This window comes from Poecilia formosa, unplaced genomic scaffold, assembly GCF_000485575.1.
Source record: "Poecilia formosa unplaced genomic scaffold, Poecilia_formosa-5.1.2 Scaffold18, whole genome shotgun sequence".
NCBI classification, from domain to species: Eukaryota; Metazoa; Chordata; class Actinopteri; order Cyprinodontiformes; family Poeciliidae; genus Poecilia; species Poecilia formosa.
Genome location: NW_006799957.1, coordinates 569,130 through 591,489, shown reverse-complemented (window position 1 = coordinate 591,489; position 22,360 = coordinate 569,130). Strand labels below are relative to the sequence as shown.

Here is a 22,360-nt window from a genome sequence, read left to right as displayed (position 1 = left end):
ATAATAATAATAATAATAATAATAATAATAATAATAATAATAATTTTTGCAGTGGCATAATTTCACACTGAAATATTTAGAAATCATTAGCTTTAAATTAAGTACATTTAATCCAACATCAAGAAACAATGGTTTTAAAAACATTTCTGGTTTTGTATTCTCTACAAAAGAACAGAACAGATCTCTATGACATCAAAATACAACTATTATTCTCATAATGTAAACAATTCAAATATGAATTTATTTTCATCTTTTTACACGATTAACAAGAGTTTCACTGGATGTGGAGACGTACTGGTAGTACATCTACTACTGGGAGCCTTCAGTGACTCTGTCCCAGAATGTATGAGCAGCAGGGTCGAGAGTTAAATCCTGGAATCAGCAAGGTCATGAGGACTGCTGACAGCAAACACTGACAGTGTTTATTATGCAAGCATAAAGACAGAAAACGACAAGCCTTAGGTCTGCACCACGTCACTGTAATATTCGATAGATAGCTGTAATTGTAGGGTACAGCTGCGGCTGGTAATGTATATCATTTTGAGTGCATTTGTTTATGAACCAAAGTAATGGAGAAATTAAATGCTTGGCTTAGTGAAATTGATGAATCAATAAAGCTATTGGATATTCCCTCCAACTTTATGTTTTAGGCACAATTCATGGCTAAGCATTCAACATATCTGTGCTTGCTATTCAGAACATGCAACATAAAATCTGTCCCCTTTTTAATTTTCTTGTTTCACCAATGACCAATAGTTGAACATACGAAACCTGGATCTAACTCATCAAGAACCTGGGTAGCTAACAGACCATGGACAATCTTACATTTTCCTTCAAAAATATTTTCTTGTTGTCAGTGAAGTGATTTTATTGAAATTTTTTCTGGGTTTTCTGAAAATCTTTTGAAGGTTTTTGGACATTAGCTTATTTTAAGATGACAATCAAGTTATATCCAATCAAATGAATTATTGCAGAACAAATGACTCTTAAATCCAAGAGATGAATCAATTGTGTCTACAATTAAATGAAGCCAAAGAAACATATCTGTCATACTTCAATAGATGAAACTGTAAAAATAGAAGACTTTGACAAATGGAAAAAAAAAATAATCAACAGCAAACTGAAGTTTGAGGACAAGAGGAGTTCATATAATTCTATAGCATCATCCTGCTGCAACTCATAGTTATTGAGATATTTCTGCACCGGCCAAAATAGAATCCTGAAATTATGTATCCATCAGGGCAGGGAGACTGATAGTTTACAGCTATGCTAAAAGCTCATGCTTCCTGCTGTTTGACGGTATATATAATATTACAACAGGGCCTGTCAACAGCTCTATGTGAACCAACAGAAACCAATCACAATTCTAATGTTAAGTCTGGTACTGAGTGGGAGAAAAACACCATCAGAAATGTAAGTGCACGCTTGAGTGGAGCTGCCTGTAACACTGACAGCCGGCCCTGGCTGCCCTGGAGAGGATAGGAGGAAGAGATGCGTGCAGTGAGTGGAAGAACAGGCATGGTGGGGTGGTGGGGAATGGGGGAACAAAGCGAATAGCCGTGTGAGTGACTGAGACTGAAAGAAAGACCATGTGTTTAACAGTACAAAGGTTGTATTAAGATTTCATTATTCTTTCAAACACCATTATTCGGTTTCTGAGTGTCTTTTTGCATTGTCACCACATGAAGGGGAGCAGCACAGACAGAAATAAAATAAGGCTGGAGGAGATGTGAGAAACTGGAAGATTTAAATGCCCTTTCACAAAACAGTTCTTACTCTCCAGCTGTTTGACTTTTCTATTACAAGGAATGGGTTAAAGAGAAATAATGCCTGTGCTGCAGAAAAGAAACCTGGATACTTGAAGAAAACTTCTGGACAACTGGATTTGAAAAAACTTGGTTTTCAGTCATCTTCAAATCATGCTGCATTCACTTTATCTCATCTCAAGACTTTTAGGCCATGTTTTTCTGCTTCCTTGTCAAAAGCTAGGTTTTATAAGCTATTGTGCTGGCTAACTTTTTTCTAAGAATAATTTAGCTTTTCTCTACACTTTATATCCTTACAAGGAAATCAAATTGGTACTGTTTTCCTTTGTGGTAATTGAAAATTTTGATTTATTTAGTTTGGTTTTACATATATTTTCACTGATACATGCCGATTACATTTAGGCAAGAATAGTAAGAGTAGCAATCCTCTAAAATCTTGAAGAAAACGAAGAAAAACATTAATTGACACCCAGACTTTGCTGAAATGGTACAAAATGCATAACTGAGGGTTTTTTACCTATTTGGATGTGGCCTGAGAAACCCTGCACTGATATGTGGGTGCAAACATTGGATGGATGGATGGATGGATGGATGGATGGATGGATGGATGGACGGACGGATGGATGGATGATGAAATTACTGGTAACACATTAAAGCCTCACCTTGCTGAAACAAATATGTTTTATATTCACAGAACCTAGAGTGTTCCTAAGCCAACTTTTTTATCCCTCATATTTTTTATTACAGGGAGCCTTAAAATATGTTGCATGGTACATTCCTGGAACATAATTTATGAAACTTAAATGTAGCTTGTTGCTTATTACTTTCTTCCACATATAATTACTATTAGAGGTTGGTTTTGAGAACAGCTATCTAACCTGGAATGTCTTTGTTACTTAAAACTGATAAATTACACAGGGAATTAAATGTGTCTCCTGAAAGAACCATGTTGGTTCCAGGAAAGTATACCACAAGTTATTGAAAATAATTTGGTAAGCTCCCTTAAAATGCTCAGTAAATGTTCTTTGTAAGTTCTGTTAATGTAAGGGTAAGTTTCTAGAAAGTGCAAGTTCTGGGAAAGTGTCAGGAAATAACTGGTGAACTTAACTAAAACATCTATGTTCCTGAAAGGTTTTCTGTAAGTGTTTAGAAAAGTTCAAATAAATAACAGAAAATAATTGGCTAATAACATGTAAGTATCAGGAAAGTACAGGTTGAATTATGCAGTGGTATCCAATATTAAGTCATACTATTTTAATAGTTAAGCAGGCCAACTTCTATATATTTTATGCAACTTTCTGACTTGTATCTGACTTCTGACTTCTTTATGTATGAAGAACATAAACTGGTTCCTTTTCTCAGCTTCACTATGAAATGTTAAAGTTTAAGTTTAACTATGAACTTATACTGTAAGTCTCTGATGGGACATTAAAATCTTATTTCCATTTTCAGAGCATTCTTTGCCAGATACAAGGGACAAAGCAACACATTCTGATTATTTTCCGCCACAGAATGCAGGATGCTCAGAATTATGTTTAACTTGCATCACATTCGCCTCTGTGAACACTGTAATGTGGTTAGAGCCACCTGAGGGCCCATTGGACTGACGATCTGGACTGAGAAGTGAGTAAGGCTCTGAATTTCGGTCTAATCTGGCCATAATGAGGCCACAAGCTCTTCTCCCAGCCCAGCAGATAAGACAGTAATTGTTTAAGTGTTTTATCTGATGTGGGCTGCAGCCACACAGAGGTAGCCAGACAAATATCCAATCACTGAATCACCACGCAAGTGCAGAGAACAGTAATCAATTGAATTGTGTAATTTATGCTGTTGGTTCCATAGATGAGGACAAATGTGCAGGACAATGGGCAAGCTGCACATTAAATTCTGCTTATTTCAGCCACAGCAATTGGAAATGAAACAAGTCAAATTATGTAAGACAAGTTTGAAGACATCTGTAATACCTCCATTTATTCATACCAGACACACAGTTCTGGCTGGTTCTGGCATAAAAATGAGGGATATATGGCAAACCTATTGGACAGGTGAAGAGAAGAAGTTCCCTACTATAGTAGGATTCACTGAGGTTAGCATCTTCTGCAGCCTTTAAGGGATGAGATTGATGTAGATTAAAACAGTGTTTAGGTTGGTGAAATATGTCAAAGCAGCATCCATAAAAACACCGTAGCCAAAGTTTACCCAGCGGAACAATGAAATGTAATAAGATCAATGGTAATCACTTCTTCTTTTTGTGGTTTGTGTAAAGGGCCTGACCTGTGCTTTTTAACCATACTGACAGGGTTAATAACTGTTGTTGATATACAGAATATAACACCTTAGCTTAATGACAGGTTATCATTTAATGTTTTCCTCAATTTTAATTTCTGATATGACCAGCAGTTAATAAGGTTTTTTCAGGGGATGCTAATTTCAGATCATTTCACAAGCTATTCAGGCTCTGGAGTTGAATATGTTAATTAATATATATTAATTAACAGAGGAAACCAAACTTCTTGGTAGCGACAATGGCAACCACACTGGACAGTCTCAACTGTGATTGGTTGATACCTGCTGCTTCAAAAAACACTTGATGTGTCAAAGTAAAATCTCCTCAGGCGTAGAGGGGGATTTCTGGGTCGATAAGTCAAGTTTTCAGTGAAAATAGCTTCCAGAGAGTTTAGTCTTTCAATAGATTAGAGAAATATCAAGAAAGCTAACAAAACTCACCAAGTGAATCTTTCCTCAGGTTTTATTTTATGAGTAATTCTTAATGAAAGTCCAATTGTTCCATTTTGAAGCTTCCTGTTTTGCATAGTGAACATTACGAACTTATTATTACTGAATCAGCCGCCTTTTACTGTACAGAAACCACCATTGAGAAAACAGCATGTGATTTCTCTGTTTTAAGTAAATCTGAAATTGGGATTTTTTTTTTCCATGTGTCTGTGTAATACAGCATAGGTCATATTTCAGTTGGCTCCAACTCTTATCTCTCTATGAAACCTGGAGTCTGTCCCCCTGGACTCACTTGAACCCACAGCCCCTCTGGTCTGTGAGTGAGCCAGCAGACAACGTCAGATTATGCTGCCGTGCCATCTGTCTCAGCCACATGAGGTACAATTGCACAAAGCTCACATATCATAGAGAAGTGGAATTTTCCTCCAAATGTGGTCCAAGCGGGAGAAGAGCTTCACTCATTTCTAAGCCAACATGGAGACAAATGAGCTAAAGCAATGTTTTATTGCTTTAGCAATCAAAAAAAAAGGCAGATTGGGACATCTTTTGTCTGTTCTGTCCCTGAGCTACAAACTCTGATGTGGCCTTTTGTTGACCTCAGAGCTGAGTAGAAATTAGTTTAGACATGACTAGAGGTCTTCCGGTTCCCTTAGTGCTTGCGTTCTTAGCATGCTTTGTTTCTCAAATGCAGAAAATCTTTGAGAAGTAGAGATTTGTCATTTCGGTGGCATTTTATACACCTACAGTCCGGTGTGACAGTATTTGCTCTTTTACAGATTTCTTTTGCTATCGCTTTGTTGTCACACTTAAACAGACATTGGAATATTTGAGGAAACCTGATTAAATACAAAATGTTATGAACCATAGGTGTTTGGACTTTTAGCTTCAGTTATTTTTTTATTTTGAGAATTTCTTTCTTTTTTTTTAATCTTTCCATTTTAGATTTTCTCTTGTTCAGTTATTTTGTTTTGAATGTATTTCATTATATTAGTATGTATTTCTGTTACTGTTCAGGTTTCATTTCCCCTTATGTTTATTTGTTTTTTACCTCATCCCCTCCCTTCTTTTCTGCTTCCTGTCTCAGCTGTTAATTCTTTCCTCAGTTGCTCTCTTTCCCAGCTGCATCCACTCACCTGTAATTAGCTCTTTTTTCATCGCCACTTCTCATTCAGTATTTAACCCTTGTATGTCGAAATGGGGTCCAAAACTTGCATCATTTGCCATAGTCCTCTACGTTTGCATCAGTCCTCGCACGCACAAGGGTTAAGTTCCTCTTTCACCTTCTACATTTCCTGGATCCTTCCATTTGTGCCATGATTCTTCGTATCATTTTGTTCTGCTCTTGTGCCTTGACGCCCTGTGTGTTCCATTTGTCATCGTATGTTTTCAGTTTTGTTTTTACCTAAAGGGACCTTTTTCAACATTCCTTCAATTATGGCAAGTCATTCAGGTTGAAACAGCAAAACAGCCCCAGGCTATCACACAACCTCCACCAGAATGTTTGAGTGTAGGTAGGAAATGTGGAGGGACCCATCTCTTTCTAAAAGCAAGCTTTTGTCTTGGCAGTGCACAAAATATTTTCCCAAAAACCTTGAGGATCATCGAGATTTTTTAATGCTGTTTTGTCCAGCAGTGGTTTTCACCTTCTAGCACTAAGACAGATGCTATTTTGCCCAGTTTTTGTGTTGATGAATCATAAACAGTGAATTTAACTGAGGTAAGTGAGACCTTCAGTGCTTTTAATATTCTTCTGTTTTTTGTGATGTTTTGGATTAATCATAAAAGGACTGTCGAAGAACCTTTGACAGGCATTTGTGTGGAGATTTCCCATTTTCCCATGTCTTCACTGTTTTTGTGTAGTGAGATTCAAAAGCTTTGAAATGAATTTATGTGGACTGGAGTCAATCTGTTGCTCTTTGAGATAATGTTATCCTACTTCCTGCTGTCACACAGGTTCTACTTATGCGATTTCTTGATTTTATGAGTCTGACATTTATCGAGCTTGATTGAATGAAACAAATGCAGCTAATCAAATTCAATTCATAATTTAATAAAGGTAGCACTTTTTTTTTTCTAAAGCACCATTTGAAAATTCCTTTTTGGATTTGCTGAGCTTATCTTGATCACAAATCTGAAACATCTTGAACAAATCTGTTAGGGAACTTTTTCGTGCTGCTGCATTTCAGTACGCGCTTCATCATGTGACGTCCCGGTGGAAGGCTTGCAGAGGAAAGCAAGAGTGTCGGATGAAGCAGATGCAGAGGATTATCACTTTTAGGCTAATGTGCCGGATACAAACAGATTTTGTGAAAAGCAAAAGAGGCTGACAACTCAGGCAGAACAGGAGCAAGATGGATGGTAGGTGGAAACAAAGAGAAGAGAGAAGCAGAGTGATGAGAGAAAAATTACTGAAAAAAACCACAGAGAAACTGAGGAATGGAAAGAGATTGGAGTGAAAACTGAAAGACACAAAAGGAAAAAAATCATCCGAAACATTTAAATGAGTCAGTCGACCCTTTTCTTCGCAGCATTAGGATTCATGACCTGGGAGTAATGAGAACGGCGAAACAACTGACAAGTTTACATCCAGAATATGAAACGTCTCTTTATCTTCCTGACAAGCCTAAATTTATTACGTGAGATAAAGACACACACACACACACACGCACAAACACCAGATGTTTGAATACACCGGCTTGCAGAATGCTGCACTATGTTGACTTATGCATATCATTTCATGGTTAACGGTGTCAGAGCAGTTCCACATGGAGGCACACTTTTCATTTAATAAAGATTTCCTGGAAAAAAGTGCAGAGCCTCGTTAATAATCTGTCAAAAGGCTGCTTGACAGCAAAAATTAGGATGCGTATGTGTGTTCGGTAACAGATATGTGCAGCTGTGACTGAGCAGCTAATGAAAAGCGTGCTGTCAGTAATATCCCATCACTGAATAAAACATGGACTCTTGCAGCATCCACGATTCCTTTACACAAGTCCTGTGGCTTTCAATCAGGTGGGAATCGCTGCACACACATGCACTCCTTCATCATGCGGCTGGCAACCCCTGGAGGTCTCAGTGGTTATATGTTATGTAATACGCTCAGGAGGAGAGAGGTGTGTGTGTGTGTGTGTGTTGAGGGCGGGGGGTTTCTCATGGACTGTTCACGCTCTGGCTTATCGCCTCAGGGCTCTGCTCTGAGCTTGGTGTGACTGATAAGCGCTGTGTGTGTGCATGAGACTGAAAAGAGAGTGTGTGTTTCAGGCTTTAATCAGGTGTGTACACGGAGGGGCATTATGCTGTTAAAGTGTGTGAGGATATAAAAATGATGTGTGTTTACTGGCTTCTTGTCAATCTGCCTTTTCACACTTTTTAAGATTTCAGTCCTCATGTGTCATTCTCTGGGAGAAATGAGAGGGTCTCGATGCAATGTGATTGAGTTCAGTTTCTGCAGTTCTAAATGTTTCAAACAGTAATAAAATATGAGTATATAATTTTATTTATTTAAAATGTCTACAAGTACACTTAGTCCTCTTGGTTAGACTACTTAGAGAGAGGGATGACTGTTAGTTCCAGAAAGTTTTGAGTCTCTTCTCTTCAGCTCATCCCACAGGTTATTTTAGGATTTAGTTCTGGGACTAAGATGGCAGAGGAAGGAGGTTGATTTTGTGTCTGGTGAATGCTTTTTGTGGGCTGTGGCCCATATGTTTTGGATTGTTTTCTTTCTGTTCTACTCAAGAGTTCTTCCTGTTAGGAAAATGAAGCTCTTTCTTTCCACTGTCGCCACATGCTGGCTCAATATTAGCGATTTCTGCACCTGATGTTGTCAACCTCCCATTGTTGCTACAAAGTATACAAGTGCTTTGAGCTCATATAATACCTTTAAAAGTCCCAATTTTACTGGATGTTAAAATGTCTTCATATTTCAGAAATAACTTGGGGCAGGGCTACTTGACATTCTACTGGCTGGCATTTGCAAAGCAACCAATCCAGGAGTGCCATTTATTTTCTTTGGTGCTGATTGGCTGTGCCCCAAACAGCAGGGATGAGGGAGACCATGGACGTTAGCTTTTTCAGTAATGCTAAGAGGGTTTCCACTCTGTGTATTAATGCATATTGAAGTATATTTGGTGACGGAGCTACTAACAGACAATTATAGAATGGACCTCAGGTATTTAAGGATTTCAGGCATTTGTGGCGGTTGTATTTTTGTAAGATCTGCTCTGAAAAGGGTTACAATTTTACAGTTTCAAAGGAAAATTGCAATATTTGTTCCCTGACGATGGATTTCATCAAACAAGTCAAACACAATCAGTGTGAAAATCCACAAGGATAACTAACAGCAGGACTCTTTGTGCTGTGGGATAGGGTTGTCATTTGAGTCTCAAGGTCATGGCAAGGCCTGAATTCACCATGACAGTGACAGTAATGGGAACGAGAGAACATCAAGGTGGTTCATCTTCAGTTTTCTTGTTTTTAGTGTCCAGTACCTGTGTCTGTATTATTTTCTGCAACACTGGATTCTTTTTAAAGAAAGCATGTAGTCCTTGTCCTTGTAGTAAGGAGTTTCTTTTATTTGCTGCTACATGCATATGAGAATCTGTAGAATCCAGTTGAGAATAAAAAGTGTCTCTTGGTTATAGAGCTTTATTATTTTTTTTTTTTTCTGCGCTTTCAGAAGTTAGTTTTACATATAACCGTCAGATATATTTTTGGGAAATTTGCAAACAGTTTGTCAGCCAGTTTCTTCACAGTTGCAATCCACATTTTCATTTGACAGACTCTCTGATGCGGGTCAATCTCACAGTTGGAAATATTACGAAACAGCATTTATGCAGAAAATGACTTGCTGCAAAAATACACTCTTGAAATTGCCGTTTTGCTTACTTCAAGAATAGATAGGTCTGTTTGTGTTTGGATGTAAACAGCCATGATATTAACAGATGCACACAATTGTCTAGCAAGTACAAACCAGCACAGGACAGCAGAATAGCAATAACTATTTAAAGCTAACACTCTGTATATTTGCACACACTTGCTTGCTGGACTTCTGGCCAGGTAAACATAACACACAGCTCCACCAGGCTTGGCATCATGATGAATATGAATAATATTGTCTACTACAACCTAAACCCACATTACATTGTTCCTCTAATAAATATGCAATAAACCAACTAATCTGTATCTAAAAAGGCAACCAATAAATGTTTCATCAGCAGCTTCCCCTTCAGAATAGTGAAAGCACATAAAATCTAAACGGTTTATATCTCATAAATTAGGATTAAACCGAACAGGGCAGACGTCAGTACCAATTCCAAGGAATCAGGCTTCAACCCGTATTCCAGTGGTTTAATAACATTGGTTTAACAACATGGATGCAGCAGCGGGATGATAATGCCTACTGAGGTAACTAATGTCTCTCCAAGTGTGTAAAAATAAATCAAAGATATATTTCTGGAATTATTAGGTAAACAGAATCTCAAGGGTAGAAAAGTTCACATTCAAATAAATGATGCATTAAATTCCCTGAAACTGACAAAATACAAATAGTGTGAAATATAAATATATTCCCACAGTAATTTCTTCTGAATCTTTACTGCTCCTGGGGCAGATGTTTGCTTTACAATTTTTAGAGTTCACGGCAACTTGAGCATTAAGACAATATGAGTCTAAATGTGAAAGTAGGCAAAAGACTCACAGTGGTACAACACATGAAGACGATGATGAAGGTCCCGATGACGCCTCCGATTCCAACCAGCCAGGTCATCCTGAGGAAAAGGATCACTCCGAAAATGTTCTGGATGCAGGGCAGGTAGACGCCCATCAGGGTGCCAAGCTGAGGGGCCTGGATAAAGACGGGGAAAACAGAATAGTCGAATTTCACTATTCAAATTATAACTATTTTTTTGCGTGTGTTTTGTTAAACTTAAACTGTTGTCGTACTTTATGGTTTTGAATTCCAATAAGCCATCACTTCTCAGAGGGTGCAGACTTGGCTCAGTGTCACTGCCAGATTGCTGTAAAACTGACTCCCCAGATGTGCATCATCAACAGAGACTTCTGCTACATTTTGGCAGGTATGACTCAGTGAAAATTGAGATAACACCAATGCATGCTGAGAAGCACAGCTTGAACATCTGCTTTTGTTTAGATGTCTTGATAGAAGCAAACAGCACACATCATACTCATGTTAAAGAAAAATACACATTTATTAGTAGGACAGATGATTCCTACCAAATCCAAGTTTGCATCTTTTAGTGTGAGTGATTAATGTTGAGTCTGCTGCTGATGACCAACTGAAAGATAAATTCAATTTTTTATTTGTTTGTTTGTTTTTTAATCAAAGTGGGGTGTAAATATATTACCAGTTGTAGAAAACTCTCTCTGTTTTCACTGACAGACTAGCTCTAAAGACAAAAGCACAAGGTAAAAGCAGACTTCTACAAAACCAGAGACATTAATTGATGAAACAGTAATCTGGTGTCAGAATAAATGACTAGAGTTGAGTTGAACAGCTATTCTATGTTTTTCATATATTTTTTACAGCACTATATTTTTGTAACAAGCTGTGCAGTCTTATTCAGTCGTATTTAGTGACAGATTGGGATGGTAACTGATGCCTTATGTATACCTGTAATTTTGCTTATTGTACTTGAAATTTTAAATCAAGACATTCGCTTCCTTGTTTGTCACTTCAGTTAGATTTGCATTTGAAGGTCTAACATTTCTTAGTTTAACTTAGCAGTAACTATAGAATAAATATTAATTTAAGACCTCCCATTCCTACTTTTTGTAAAGACGAGGTCAAGAAAGCTCATTTTGACTCAAAAAACAAAGAAATGTTGTAATCACGTGGATGCCATGGCAACAATCTCCTGAGTGCCTGGAGGGCATTAAAGGATTGCTTTACCATTTTCGTTCTTTGTAATAAACTTGTTCAGTTTTACAGTACTGTTGCTGCACTCTTGTCCCTAATGTGGATCAGCGAATAAACAGAAAGATTCCCTGAACAGCACCAGAAGGATAACTCAAGGACATATTTAAGACCATTTCTGATACGTGGATGCTAGAGATCCATTCTGTCACAGTTTACTCACAGAAAGCTTTTGTCCTTGATGTGATTGTGAATATACACCTGTTTGTTTTGTGTGTTATAGCATTTTGTCATCCTGAATGTGTACGTACCTGCACATCTGTGATGGAGTATTTTAAATCGGAAAAACAAATGCAATGACCTTGCATATAACAGTGAAATATTCATTTCCTGCTCAAGGGCAGCTGGTCAAAGATGCGTAATTATCCCCATATACAGCCCTGACCCAGTTTACCAAGTGAAAGCATCGACCTCAGCTACACAGACGAGAAAACACACAGACTGTTGCTTCTCTCTACTGAACAAAGAATAACAGAGAGGATAAATTGGCTGTGGTCCAAGTCAAAAATATGGCTGCCACAAAATGGCTAAAAAAGAAGAGTGTGATTCTTGGTACTGTGTTAGTATCTCTGGAGATTATTGTGAAGAAGGATTGTTTAAAAAATGAACAACATAATGAACAACCTTGAGCATCCTCTGCACAAAACAACAGAAGAACGACAGCGTCTTTAACTGGACGTTTCATCAGATTTGTTGTAATAATGGCCACAGCAGGAAGTTCTTCCTACCCACATTCATAACCACCTACAATGACCCTGAGAAACTTAGATAGTTTCAGCTACTACAACATTTTGTCAATTCAATATTTAGCTTGAAACCGTGACATGTAAAACTGAAAGAATAAAATGATAAAAATAAGAGTTTGGGAAATGAACTCCCATTTTGTTCCCTTATGGGAGGCTAAATAACACCAATAACTCCCGTTAACGTGACTGTTTAACTTTACAGGTGGGACCCCATAGGCTACAAAGCAGCAACTACCTCATAGATAACATATTTTATTGAAGATTTTTCTTTTTTTTTGGCTTACTAAAAAAACAATGGCAGTGTCATTTGGAGTAATTATAATTTTCTTTTATTAAAACAGGGTAATATTATTGGGTTTCTTTTGCTTTGTCTCACATTGCATTGCCTAAGATTTAGGGACATGAAATCTTCAATATCAGATTGTTGACCTTGACATTACTGCATTGGGATTTCCTACCAATCCATCATAATGGATATTAATACATTATCCTGTTATAGCTAATGATTAATGTTGAAATATTTGAAGTTCATCTCAGACAGTTTGTTGTGCATTTGGTGAAATGTGTCTCAGTCATGCTCTCCTCCAGGTTACACTTTGACCTACTACCTCTTCTACAACTAAATCCTCCCAGCAGGGAGCATCTCAGCCTTCAGCCCCGCTGCACTTTAATCAACAATACGTGTCTTGGCCTCTGCAGGCTGCTCAAGGGAGCAGCTAATAACAAACCTCCTTCATCTCTGTCACATCCCTCGCCATATGACAGTGATTTAAATAGTCTGCCTTTTGTCTGTTGTATGTAAATCTGAGTTTCGCTCAATGTGACTGCGTCCTTCAATGGAGGAGATGATTTTTCATCATCCTGATGTTAAGGGCCTTTTCTAACTCAATGAGCCCAGAATGGGCTTCCACTTGCACAGTTGCATTTGTGATGTGAAAGCCATAATTACTTTTTGGAAAGTATTTTAACCTCCTGCACACCTGTACTAAGAACTGCATCGTTCTTTTACAATGCACACAAGGAGAATCAGTGTGACTGTCTGTCTGTATCAGTCAGTATTTAGACCCCTGTAAAGTAGCTGGAAATAACAAATTAAAGAGTATAAAATCTAAATATGCCCAGTTATTTTAGGAATTCAGAAAATATAAATTGCAACAGTTTAAATTCTTGCAAAGCTAACTGATTAAATGACATCTCTATAATATAAACATATGTCTCAGGCAATAATAATAATAATATTTGTTGATTAATAGAACAGAATAACACAAGGAAGCCCAAATTCTGTCTTTCTGTCTTACAAAACCTGACATAGTCACCTCTTTTAACCTCCAAAGCCTTTTCTCCATCTCCCATTAGGAATGCTGTAATTAATATGACAGAATTTGCATTGGCAGGACCTTCAGGGACTCAGTGTGTACTCTACAACAGCAGTCAGGTGTTGCAAGCAGACAGGTACGCCTGCAGTAAGCACTTTGCTCTTACATGCAAAACTGCTGTCACTGCACAAAGCAGGTTGAGGTCAGTTTGTAATAAAACAGGTAGGCCATTAAAGGAAAACCTGTGTGCATTTGGAAACTGTAGTATTATCTGTTTTACTCTTTTGTTTATTTTTCCTTTATTTAACAAGGAAATCCCCACGGAGATCTCCAACTGTGCAGAAAAAGGCCTTCTTTTATAATACACTCATAAAAAGGTAAAAACATTAAAAAAACATTTAAGTATTTTTTCTTCAGAGATAATGCTTCATTCAGTTTTATGAAACTGGATTATAGGTAGGTAGATATATGGAAAAAAGCACAATTATACATTACAATTTAAGCATGAAGTCACACTTAGACTTTAAAAGAGGAGTCTTAGGTACAATTTTACAGATTAAATGTTTTTGCTCTAACATAATTAACCGACGGAAAATGTGTTTATGGGAAACATCACTCAACCAAAATTTTCTACAACCCTCTACAGTCTGCAAAATGTCACCTCCCCTGTCTGCTTCTCAACACAATAGGGAAGCTGAAACAAGCAGACCTTCTCTGTTCAGCTGCTATGTGAAGTGCTCAGCTGAGCGTTGAATTGTAATCCAGACATAACAATAGGCAGGTTCTGAAAAAAACAAAAAAAACAAAAAAACAAAACAGTGTTTGTCTGCTTGAAAATCCTGCTTGTTACATGAGATGAACTGATAATGAACAACTGGAATTCAAGAACCTGAACATGATGAAACACCTCTGGGTTCGGTGATCAGAAACCCAAACACAAAAATTTGGTGAACTAATAGATGCAATAATGACTTTATATTGGGAAATAGCCTGAAACAGATGGAACACTTGTGTATTCACTGAATTATTGACCCTGTGGGAAGGAAAAAGGCTGGGCGGTTATTGAAATTCTCCCTTTTCTATTTTCATTCAATTTGTGCATCATTAGCCTGTTTGTGGACAGGGAATGCAGACGCGACCGGCGTCTGGTCTCATAGATGCTTACACACTCACACAGAATGAGTCTGTTTAATGGGCTTTGAGCCAGCAGAGTGATGATTTCCCAGGAGAAAGAGCCACCAAGAACAAAGAGAACAGGAACTGTTGCAGAGCTACAGGTAGGCCAGCGTGGCACCACTAAACTAGGAAGAAACAGCTGCCCACCGACCCCTTGGGACATGGAAGCAGCCCGACGACTGAATGGCTCAGGTGTGCTTCACAAACAACGGGATTTTTTAATTCATCTGCTGTGACACCTACTTTAAAGTCACTGCCTCCTGCTGCTCCACAGTTAGACTACCACAGATTGTTTTTATATCTGCACCTCACTGGCTCCATGGACTTTGGAGGTCAAAAAGTTATTTTTAGACTTTATTCTTAATCTTGCATTAAAAGTTCCCGAAATGAAATGATTTGTTTCTTCTTTTTTGATCTTTTTATTTATTAAAGACGTCTTCAAAATGTCAGGGTAACTGACAGATGTTTGTGTCCTCAAACGTGAGGAGCATCAACTAACATACTGTATTGTAAATAGTCTTTAAATGTTACACACATGTTCATTATGCACATTTTTGGAAAAACTCAGGCACACCCTTTGGATTGCGAGTCTGATATTTTTTTATTTCTAATAGCTGCGCAATATTTTCTGTTTTGTTAGTCTTGCACAGTATATTAATATCATTTCTATTATGATTGTTATTGTTAATCTCGTTTTAAAACAAAATCATAGCTGCTCCTACAGAGCTGAGAAAAGCTGTGTCTCCAGACGAAAACCATAATAGACTTCCTCCAATCTGCATGGACAAATGATTCCAATTTTAATATTTTCTTGTTAGAGGTACACTGAATTTAGGAGGTTTGCTGACAGGCCCAGTCTTTGTGCAGGGCTGCATTATTGAATGCAATACGAGTAAGCTCGTTTGATGTTTTCACATCTATTGCAGATCAGTGGGGTCGTTGCATTTGATGTTTAATTTACCAATTTCATAATACATCAAAGAAAATGCAACATGATTTTGTTTTGTCTCTCTACTTGAGCAGTGAGAGGAGGAGGGGGCATTTATTGTTTCATTACTTTCATTTCTGGCAGAAATAGAGGCATGAAGTGGAGCGCGAGCGGTGGGATGAGGTATGGGGGGCGGCAGGCGGGGGGTTTAACAAGCAAGAGGGAGGCAGGCTGGGAGCTTGTAACGCCATCTCCACGCTCTGCTGGCCAAACAGGAGCTGATAGGGCAAATGTGTTTCTGCTCAGGTGTGTTGAATTATTAAACAGACAGCAAGAAGAGAGGCCGGCAAACATCCGCCTCCATGACCGGCTGTGGATGAAACAGTCAATCTGTGGTCGGGTTGGTTTGTGTGTGCAAAGGCATGTAAAAGCCAACAGTCGTCTGTAAAACCACTTTTTGCCGCTGCGTATCGGAGCAAATAAAAAAAAGACAAATACACGTGTTTCTAAAATACGTGTTTCTAAGATTAAAAAAAAAAAAAAAAGTCTTCACATATTTTCACGTCTTACTGGCAGCTCTGACTGGAGATTTCTTTGTGCACTCATCCACATATGCTGCTGCACCCGATTTCGAATCCAGGCTTTCTGAGATTCAGGTCAGCGTGAACACATGACAGAACAGAGAATAGGTGAATCTGAAAGGTGCAAGCATTCTTCAACAAATAAGCACAGAATTAGTGAGTCAGTTATCGTCATCCAGACAGTCTGCCTTTAAATCAGGCAGAAGAAGAACTGCTCACGATTCTTAAAGATATATTTTGTCTTTTAAATTGGTAGGTTTTTAATCTGGAATTGACAAAATCATCCAGATGACATGATCATGATAGTAATGATAAACTCCAATGGAATTTTTTATAAAATCTATGAAAAATTTAAATGACTGATTACTGTTGAAACCATTTCAGAAAAACATTAATGTTAATAAAAATATCGCTGAATGTAATCGATTCTGTGTGTTGATAAAAAAACTCAATTGCATCATTTTTACTTATTTTTAGACCACAATTGACAGTACTGATAAAATATTTAACCAAGTGACCGTGTTGAATTAACTTTTTATTATCATTTGTATATGGTGAACCCATCCATCCATCCATTCATTTTCCGTCACCCTTGTCCCTCAGTGGGGTCGGGAGGGGTGCTGGTGCCTATCTCCAGCTTATATGGTGAACCACTTGAAGGAAATATTAATTTAATAAGCAGACTAGAGGGATAACTAACTCTGGAGGAGCCACAATGACTCAGAGCTCAGGTGGGAGACTTTCTCCATCAGATTTATACACTGATTAAGCATAAGATTTTTCTCAAGAAAAGCATCAACTCACAGAGGCTTGACACAAAAAACACAACCGTTTCAGATTTTTATTTGTAATATTTTAAAACTATGTATAATTTTTCTGCCATTGCACAAAAAACCCACACTTTTTATTGTCATGAATAACACAAACTATCCACTAAGTTCATTCCTTTCCCTAAGAGGGAGTGTCATATTAAAGACCAAGGTCCTACTGAACTATTAAAAGATTGAAACAATATTTTCAGTCATTACAGGATAAGAGGATGAGTTCTTTTCTATGCATGACTTAAGTAACTAACCAGTCAATTCAAAAATAATTAAAAAGGCTAATAAATCATGAAGATGTATGAAGTCAGGTGGAAGAAAAAAGAAATCGACGCAGAACAAAACCTTCGGCTGAACCAGTTAGCTGAAAAATACATGAGCTGTGAAATTTCTATTTAGCGCCGCTGTAATAAATAACCTGAATTGACAAGAAGCGGGATTCATCCTTGGGAGGGCCACTGATGGGAATACCAATCTGGCACATTGGTCTAATGAGAGGGGCAGGATGTGAGGGGGAGAGTTTAAGGGCAGAGCTGAGAGTGGGATCATAAAACACCCAAAAAGGAAACATTTACAGGAGGGAACATTAGGTTGTAAAAGCCTAAGAGGAAAAGTGCATTGACAAAGACTCCCTATGAGTCTTGCCTAAAATATTCATCCAACAAAGCAGCAAGCATCAAGTAATGAGGTATATCGTTTACTTTGCATTCGTATTAACTGACCTGGTTAATCTACTAATAAATTAAGGTCAGAATTTTGCACACTGTTATATAAAGTTAAACAGAATGTGATGCATATGCAGTAAATCCTTGTTCATCCTAACAAGGAAGCTCCATTTAACTTGATAACCGAGACACTAAAAGGCCAACTTGGAAATCCTGGCATTTTCATTTTCACAGATAGAGATTTCCCACTTTGCAGCCGTAATAGCTAAGTGGCAAGTTCTTTTGACATGTACGACAAAGAACAAGGACTAAAGGTCTCGTGTCAAGATCTGAAGAGACTAATTCTGCTTTATTCTCTAGCAAGATGCATGAAGGTCTTCCTAAAACTCTCATTAGAGAAATGCAGCGTGCTTGAAAGGTGGAATAAGAACTGGAGAAATTACATTTGTCACTGAATGTCATTTATGTTGCAAATGACACTGAGCAAGAGTCACATTTGTTTCTGAGATTACCTGCACAAAAGGCAAGTTAGCTAGAGTGATGGAAAAGCATTGGATTTTCTTAACGTTTTAAGGACTGCATAGTTTTAATACACGCAGTAAATGCAACGCTCTCCATTTTACTTGAAGTATTTAGATTTCACATGGGACACTTTTACCATCTGTGCTTCAACTGCACTGAACTGCTCAGTCTGTATGTATTATTAAGGGTGAATAAAGTATTTAGAGCCTTTATATAAGAATAATAACTAATACATTCAACTACAATTGTAGCTCTACATTTTGTTTAATTTTTAAATTTTAGTACATTTTTGTGGGTTATTGAGTAGCTTTTGGGAACAAGTCAAAACCAAGAAATGTCACAGTGATGGATAGCAACAGCTGCACTTATGAACAGATGGTTAGGCAACTGAAAAGGTAGTTCATTTAGGCAGCAACTTTTCATTGTTAAAATAAAATATCAGGTGATAGAAAATTAAATTTAATACAAAAAGATAAATGTATTTACATGCTTTGGAAACTAGAACCACAAAAATAATTTATTTCTACCCTTAACTGTTGCAAACCTAACAGAGTGAAAATGCTTTTCCAAACTCTGCATTTTGATCATTTTCTAAGTGTTGACAGAGAATGTAAAGGTTTGTAGAATCATTTTTAAAATTGCATGTGTGCAAATTATGTTAACACACAGTTAGATTTGGCCTACTTCTGGCTCATATTTCATTCTGTATAAATTAACAGTTTTCAGCGTTTAACGACAAAGTGAGACGTTCAGTCTGTTGAGTCACGAATGAAATACACATGAAATAGACACATAATAGTTGTGACCAATTACTATATATAATGACATAATGGTTGTGAAAATATTTGTAGGTGTGCAAATATTTCTGTTGCAGCCAATAGAAATCTTTCAGTTGGTTGAAAAATGTGACATACAATATCTATTCGACATACAGTAAGAAGACACTTCACGCATGTCGTTTTGATTTTATTTGTCCAGACTTCACAGATCACAATTCTTTAAGGGATTTTTTTGAATATCCACTGTGTTATAATTGGCTTTCATGTTGTAATGTTTTATTCAACCCACTTTAATCAGTGTCGCGGACTTCTAGTTTCCAAAAACCAATATTCCAACAAAAGGCCGTGGGTGTTAACAGGTGGTTTGATTTGAACGGACTTCCGCCTTAATTTGTTTGAAAAAATATATTCTTTAACCAGTACCAGGAAATGAAACCATTCTTACTTATACTTTTTCAATCAGATCTCACACTTTTGTAGAAATGTGAAAAATCTTTGTGTTTCTTTAAATGCAATTCTGCTGGAAACATTCCACACTGCCTATAGAGTGATATGTGCATTGTACATTACATATGAGATTTAGAAGGAAAATTTGCTGGGGGATCAACTATGACCTGTGTGACCTCCAGCCTGCGCCGTCATGTCACACACCAACCAGTTCTTTAATCTTGGCTTTTCACACTGCGCCAAAGAAAGGCCGCTGCCTCGGCTTCCCTCTGCCTCTCTGACTCGAGGGTGCAATGATGAAGGAGATGGAGAATGAGGAGGGGTGAGCCGAGCGAGATAGAAAGAGGGAAGGTGACGGAGGAGAACGAGAGGAGTCGCTGTGTGAGTGATAAAGCGCCTCAGGCTGCCTTAATGAAAAGCCTCTCGTGGCGATGGAGAGATTGCCTCTGGAATGGGCTGCTGATGGGAGAAGCCACAGCTTGGTTCAAAATGCAGACTAATTAATGTGTTGAAGGGGCTGAGGTGACAGGGGGGAGATTAGAGCTACTCACAGTGCAACCTGAGCTAAGGATAGCTGGACAAGTATGCTTTACATTCAGCATGAAGGGGAAAAACAACATGGGATTTATAGGAAATAGCTTAAATGTTTCCACTATTACTGTTTACCTGCAACAGTCTTACAATCAGATTACAAAACAGCAGATGCACAAACAGTGTGAAAGATTGTCCATCTAAAATGCAGGCTTACACAAATGGCGTTTCTATGGACTTAACCGTAAACAGCTGCTGCCATTAGCTCTTTTCCTGAGAGCATTTTATGAAGCAGAAACTTATCGTTAGTGCCTATAGCGCACTGTGTGGATTAGTTATATAAACTGAATATACTCCCAGGAACAACAGCTCTCCAAAGTGCTCGAACACATAAAAGCAAAATTATGTGGCTGGCTGGACACACCAGAAAGAAGACTGTAATATGACATTTGTTTTATTGAATCAAGATACTGAATGAAATACTGGTGTATTTTATGTTCGTTCAATAATGAAAACTTAGTTTGTTTATGATAAAATGTTTTAAAATGTTAAGGAAATTTCCATATTTATGTGTTTGACAATCACTGGGTCATAATTCATTAACAAAAACAATTGGACTCTTTTATAACAGAATTTAGTTCTAAACCTTTTTATTCAATAATTTGTCTTAAAATCTGTTGCAGCTTTAGCGCCCTTTATATTTCTGCCATGTTTTTATTTTATTTCTATTTGCTCAAGTTGAGTTGGAAACAATGAATGAGATTATTCAAATATCCTTTTAATCAAATTTTAAAATATTTACATATATAACTGTAGTGAAATAACAAACAAATCACACACAATCAATTTCAGTGTAACTGACATGAGAACATCATCTCTAGTTACTTTTGTTTGTCTTCACATTCATTTTTATAATACAATCTTTTTTTCAAATAAAAATGACAAAGATAAACTGGAACATTATGTACACATTTTACTCTGTTTAATGAAACTACAATCCATAAATGCAAGTTGATGTGTTGAGGGACCTCACTTTAAAAGCGAAGATCGTTACTTAACTGAAAGGACTGCATTGAGCATAAAAGTCAAAACTTATTTGAAGCTGCCATTTGTTTATTTAATCTTTCTTTCATAGAAGCTATCTTGGCATACCAAATAGTGAAGTTATATTTTTAAGCCATAGGAGGAGTGTAGGACTACATAGTTTATGTTTCCAATAGTACTTGGATAAAACAGGTTCCAATCACATCTCTCCCTAATACCAGTCACTGCATCAGAATAATCACTCATACCAGAATAATCACTCCTCTTCAGGTCTTAAGACACAGGGGAAATGTGTCTTGGTGCAATTGTTTGTAAAGGTGTGAATACATGAGACAACGATATTATTCAGGTGTCAGGGTAATTAAAACATAATTAAATAATGCTACTACGGTAAAAAATATGAATAAACCATTCATGCCATCATCCACTGATGACACAGATATCCAGAAAAATGTTCAAGGTTTATTTTTGTTATTCCACTATACACCTGAGTAATCAGGAAACCAACAATTCACTTCTGAGTTCAGTAACCTGTACAAGTTATTTCACTCTTGCTGTTTTCAAAGGCTTGCTGCATCTGCTGGACTCATCTGGAGGGAGAATCTGATAATGTGGGAACTCCGATCTCCTGGGTCAACAACATTGATTTGCTCCAAGGTGAAAATACTAAAATGAACACCTGTGTCAAAGTAAATCAAAGCCTCGGAACAGAAAGGAGCGGAAAAGTGACAGGAACAAATATGGGAAAAAGCAAAAAGTGAGAGAGAAACTCCAGCTGATTGGACACCTGGAATGACAGACATGTCAAAGGTCATGAAAAAAGCTGTCAACCTGTCACTGCTTTGGCTCTTCAAAGCCTTAACGTCGTCTTACATCATGCGGGCTGACTGAAGAAAGAAACTTCTGAAAGTCACTGTCTGCCCCAGTTATTTTTATATCCTTCATTATCTGCATTATCTTTTATCATTTCAGCTATGCAAAATAACAAGCTGCTGAGAGGCAAAAATCATAATTTCCCACAGGACTGACAATATAGCTGCACCTGTGTCAAACAAATGCAAGGGAAATTTGTGAAAGTTGAACTCCATTCTACTGGCAACCATCAATCGCCAGCAGCAGAAAATACCACAGGAGGGTGTGAGAGAAACTAATAAGCTAGTGGCATTTAAGATGCAATTCAGTAACATAAACAGGGGATCTTTAATAACAGAGAATTGACCACACCTTTAGCGGTGAGTGTATTCCAAAAATATTAGAAAACTGTTCTAATAGGGATTCATAATGATAACTTATTTGGTGAACAAATCTATATTTGGCAACCCATAATCACCATCCAAAAAAAAAAAAAAAAAGAAGAAAAAAAAAGAAAAC

General features: G+C 37.4%; 1 protein-coding gene across 4 annotated transcripts in view; it reads right to left on the bottom strand.

The window, feature by feature from the left end:
* slc12a5a (solute carrier family 12 member 5a) overlaps positions 1–22,360 on the bottom strand; it is a 158,527-nt gene that overhangs the window by 23,668 nt on the left and 112,499 nt on the right. For all 4 annotated transcript variants that reach the window (XM_016668857.1, XM_016668858.1, XM_007546867.2 and 1 more), the window contains exon 4: positions 10,198–10,344. In XM_016668857.1, the coding sequence (XP_016524343.1) occupies positions 10,198–10,344 (147 nt within the window). The remainder of the gene's footprint in view (positions 1–10,197; positions 10,345–22,360) is intronic.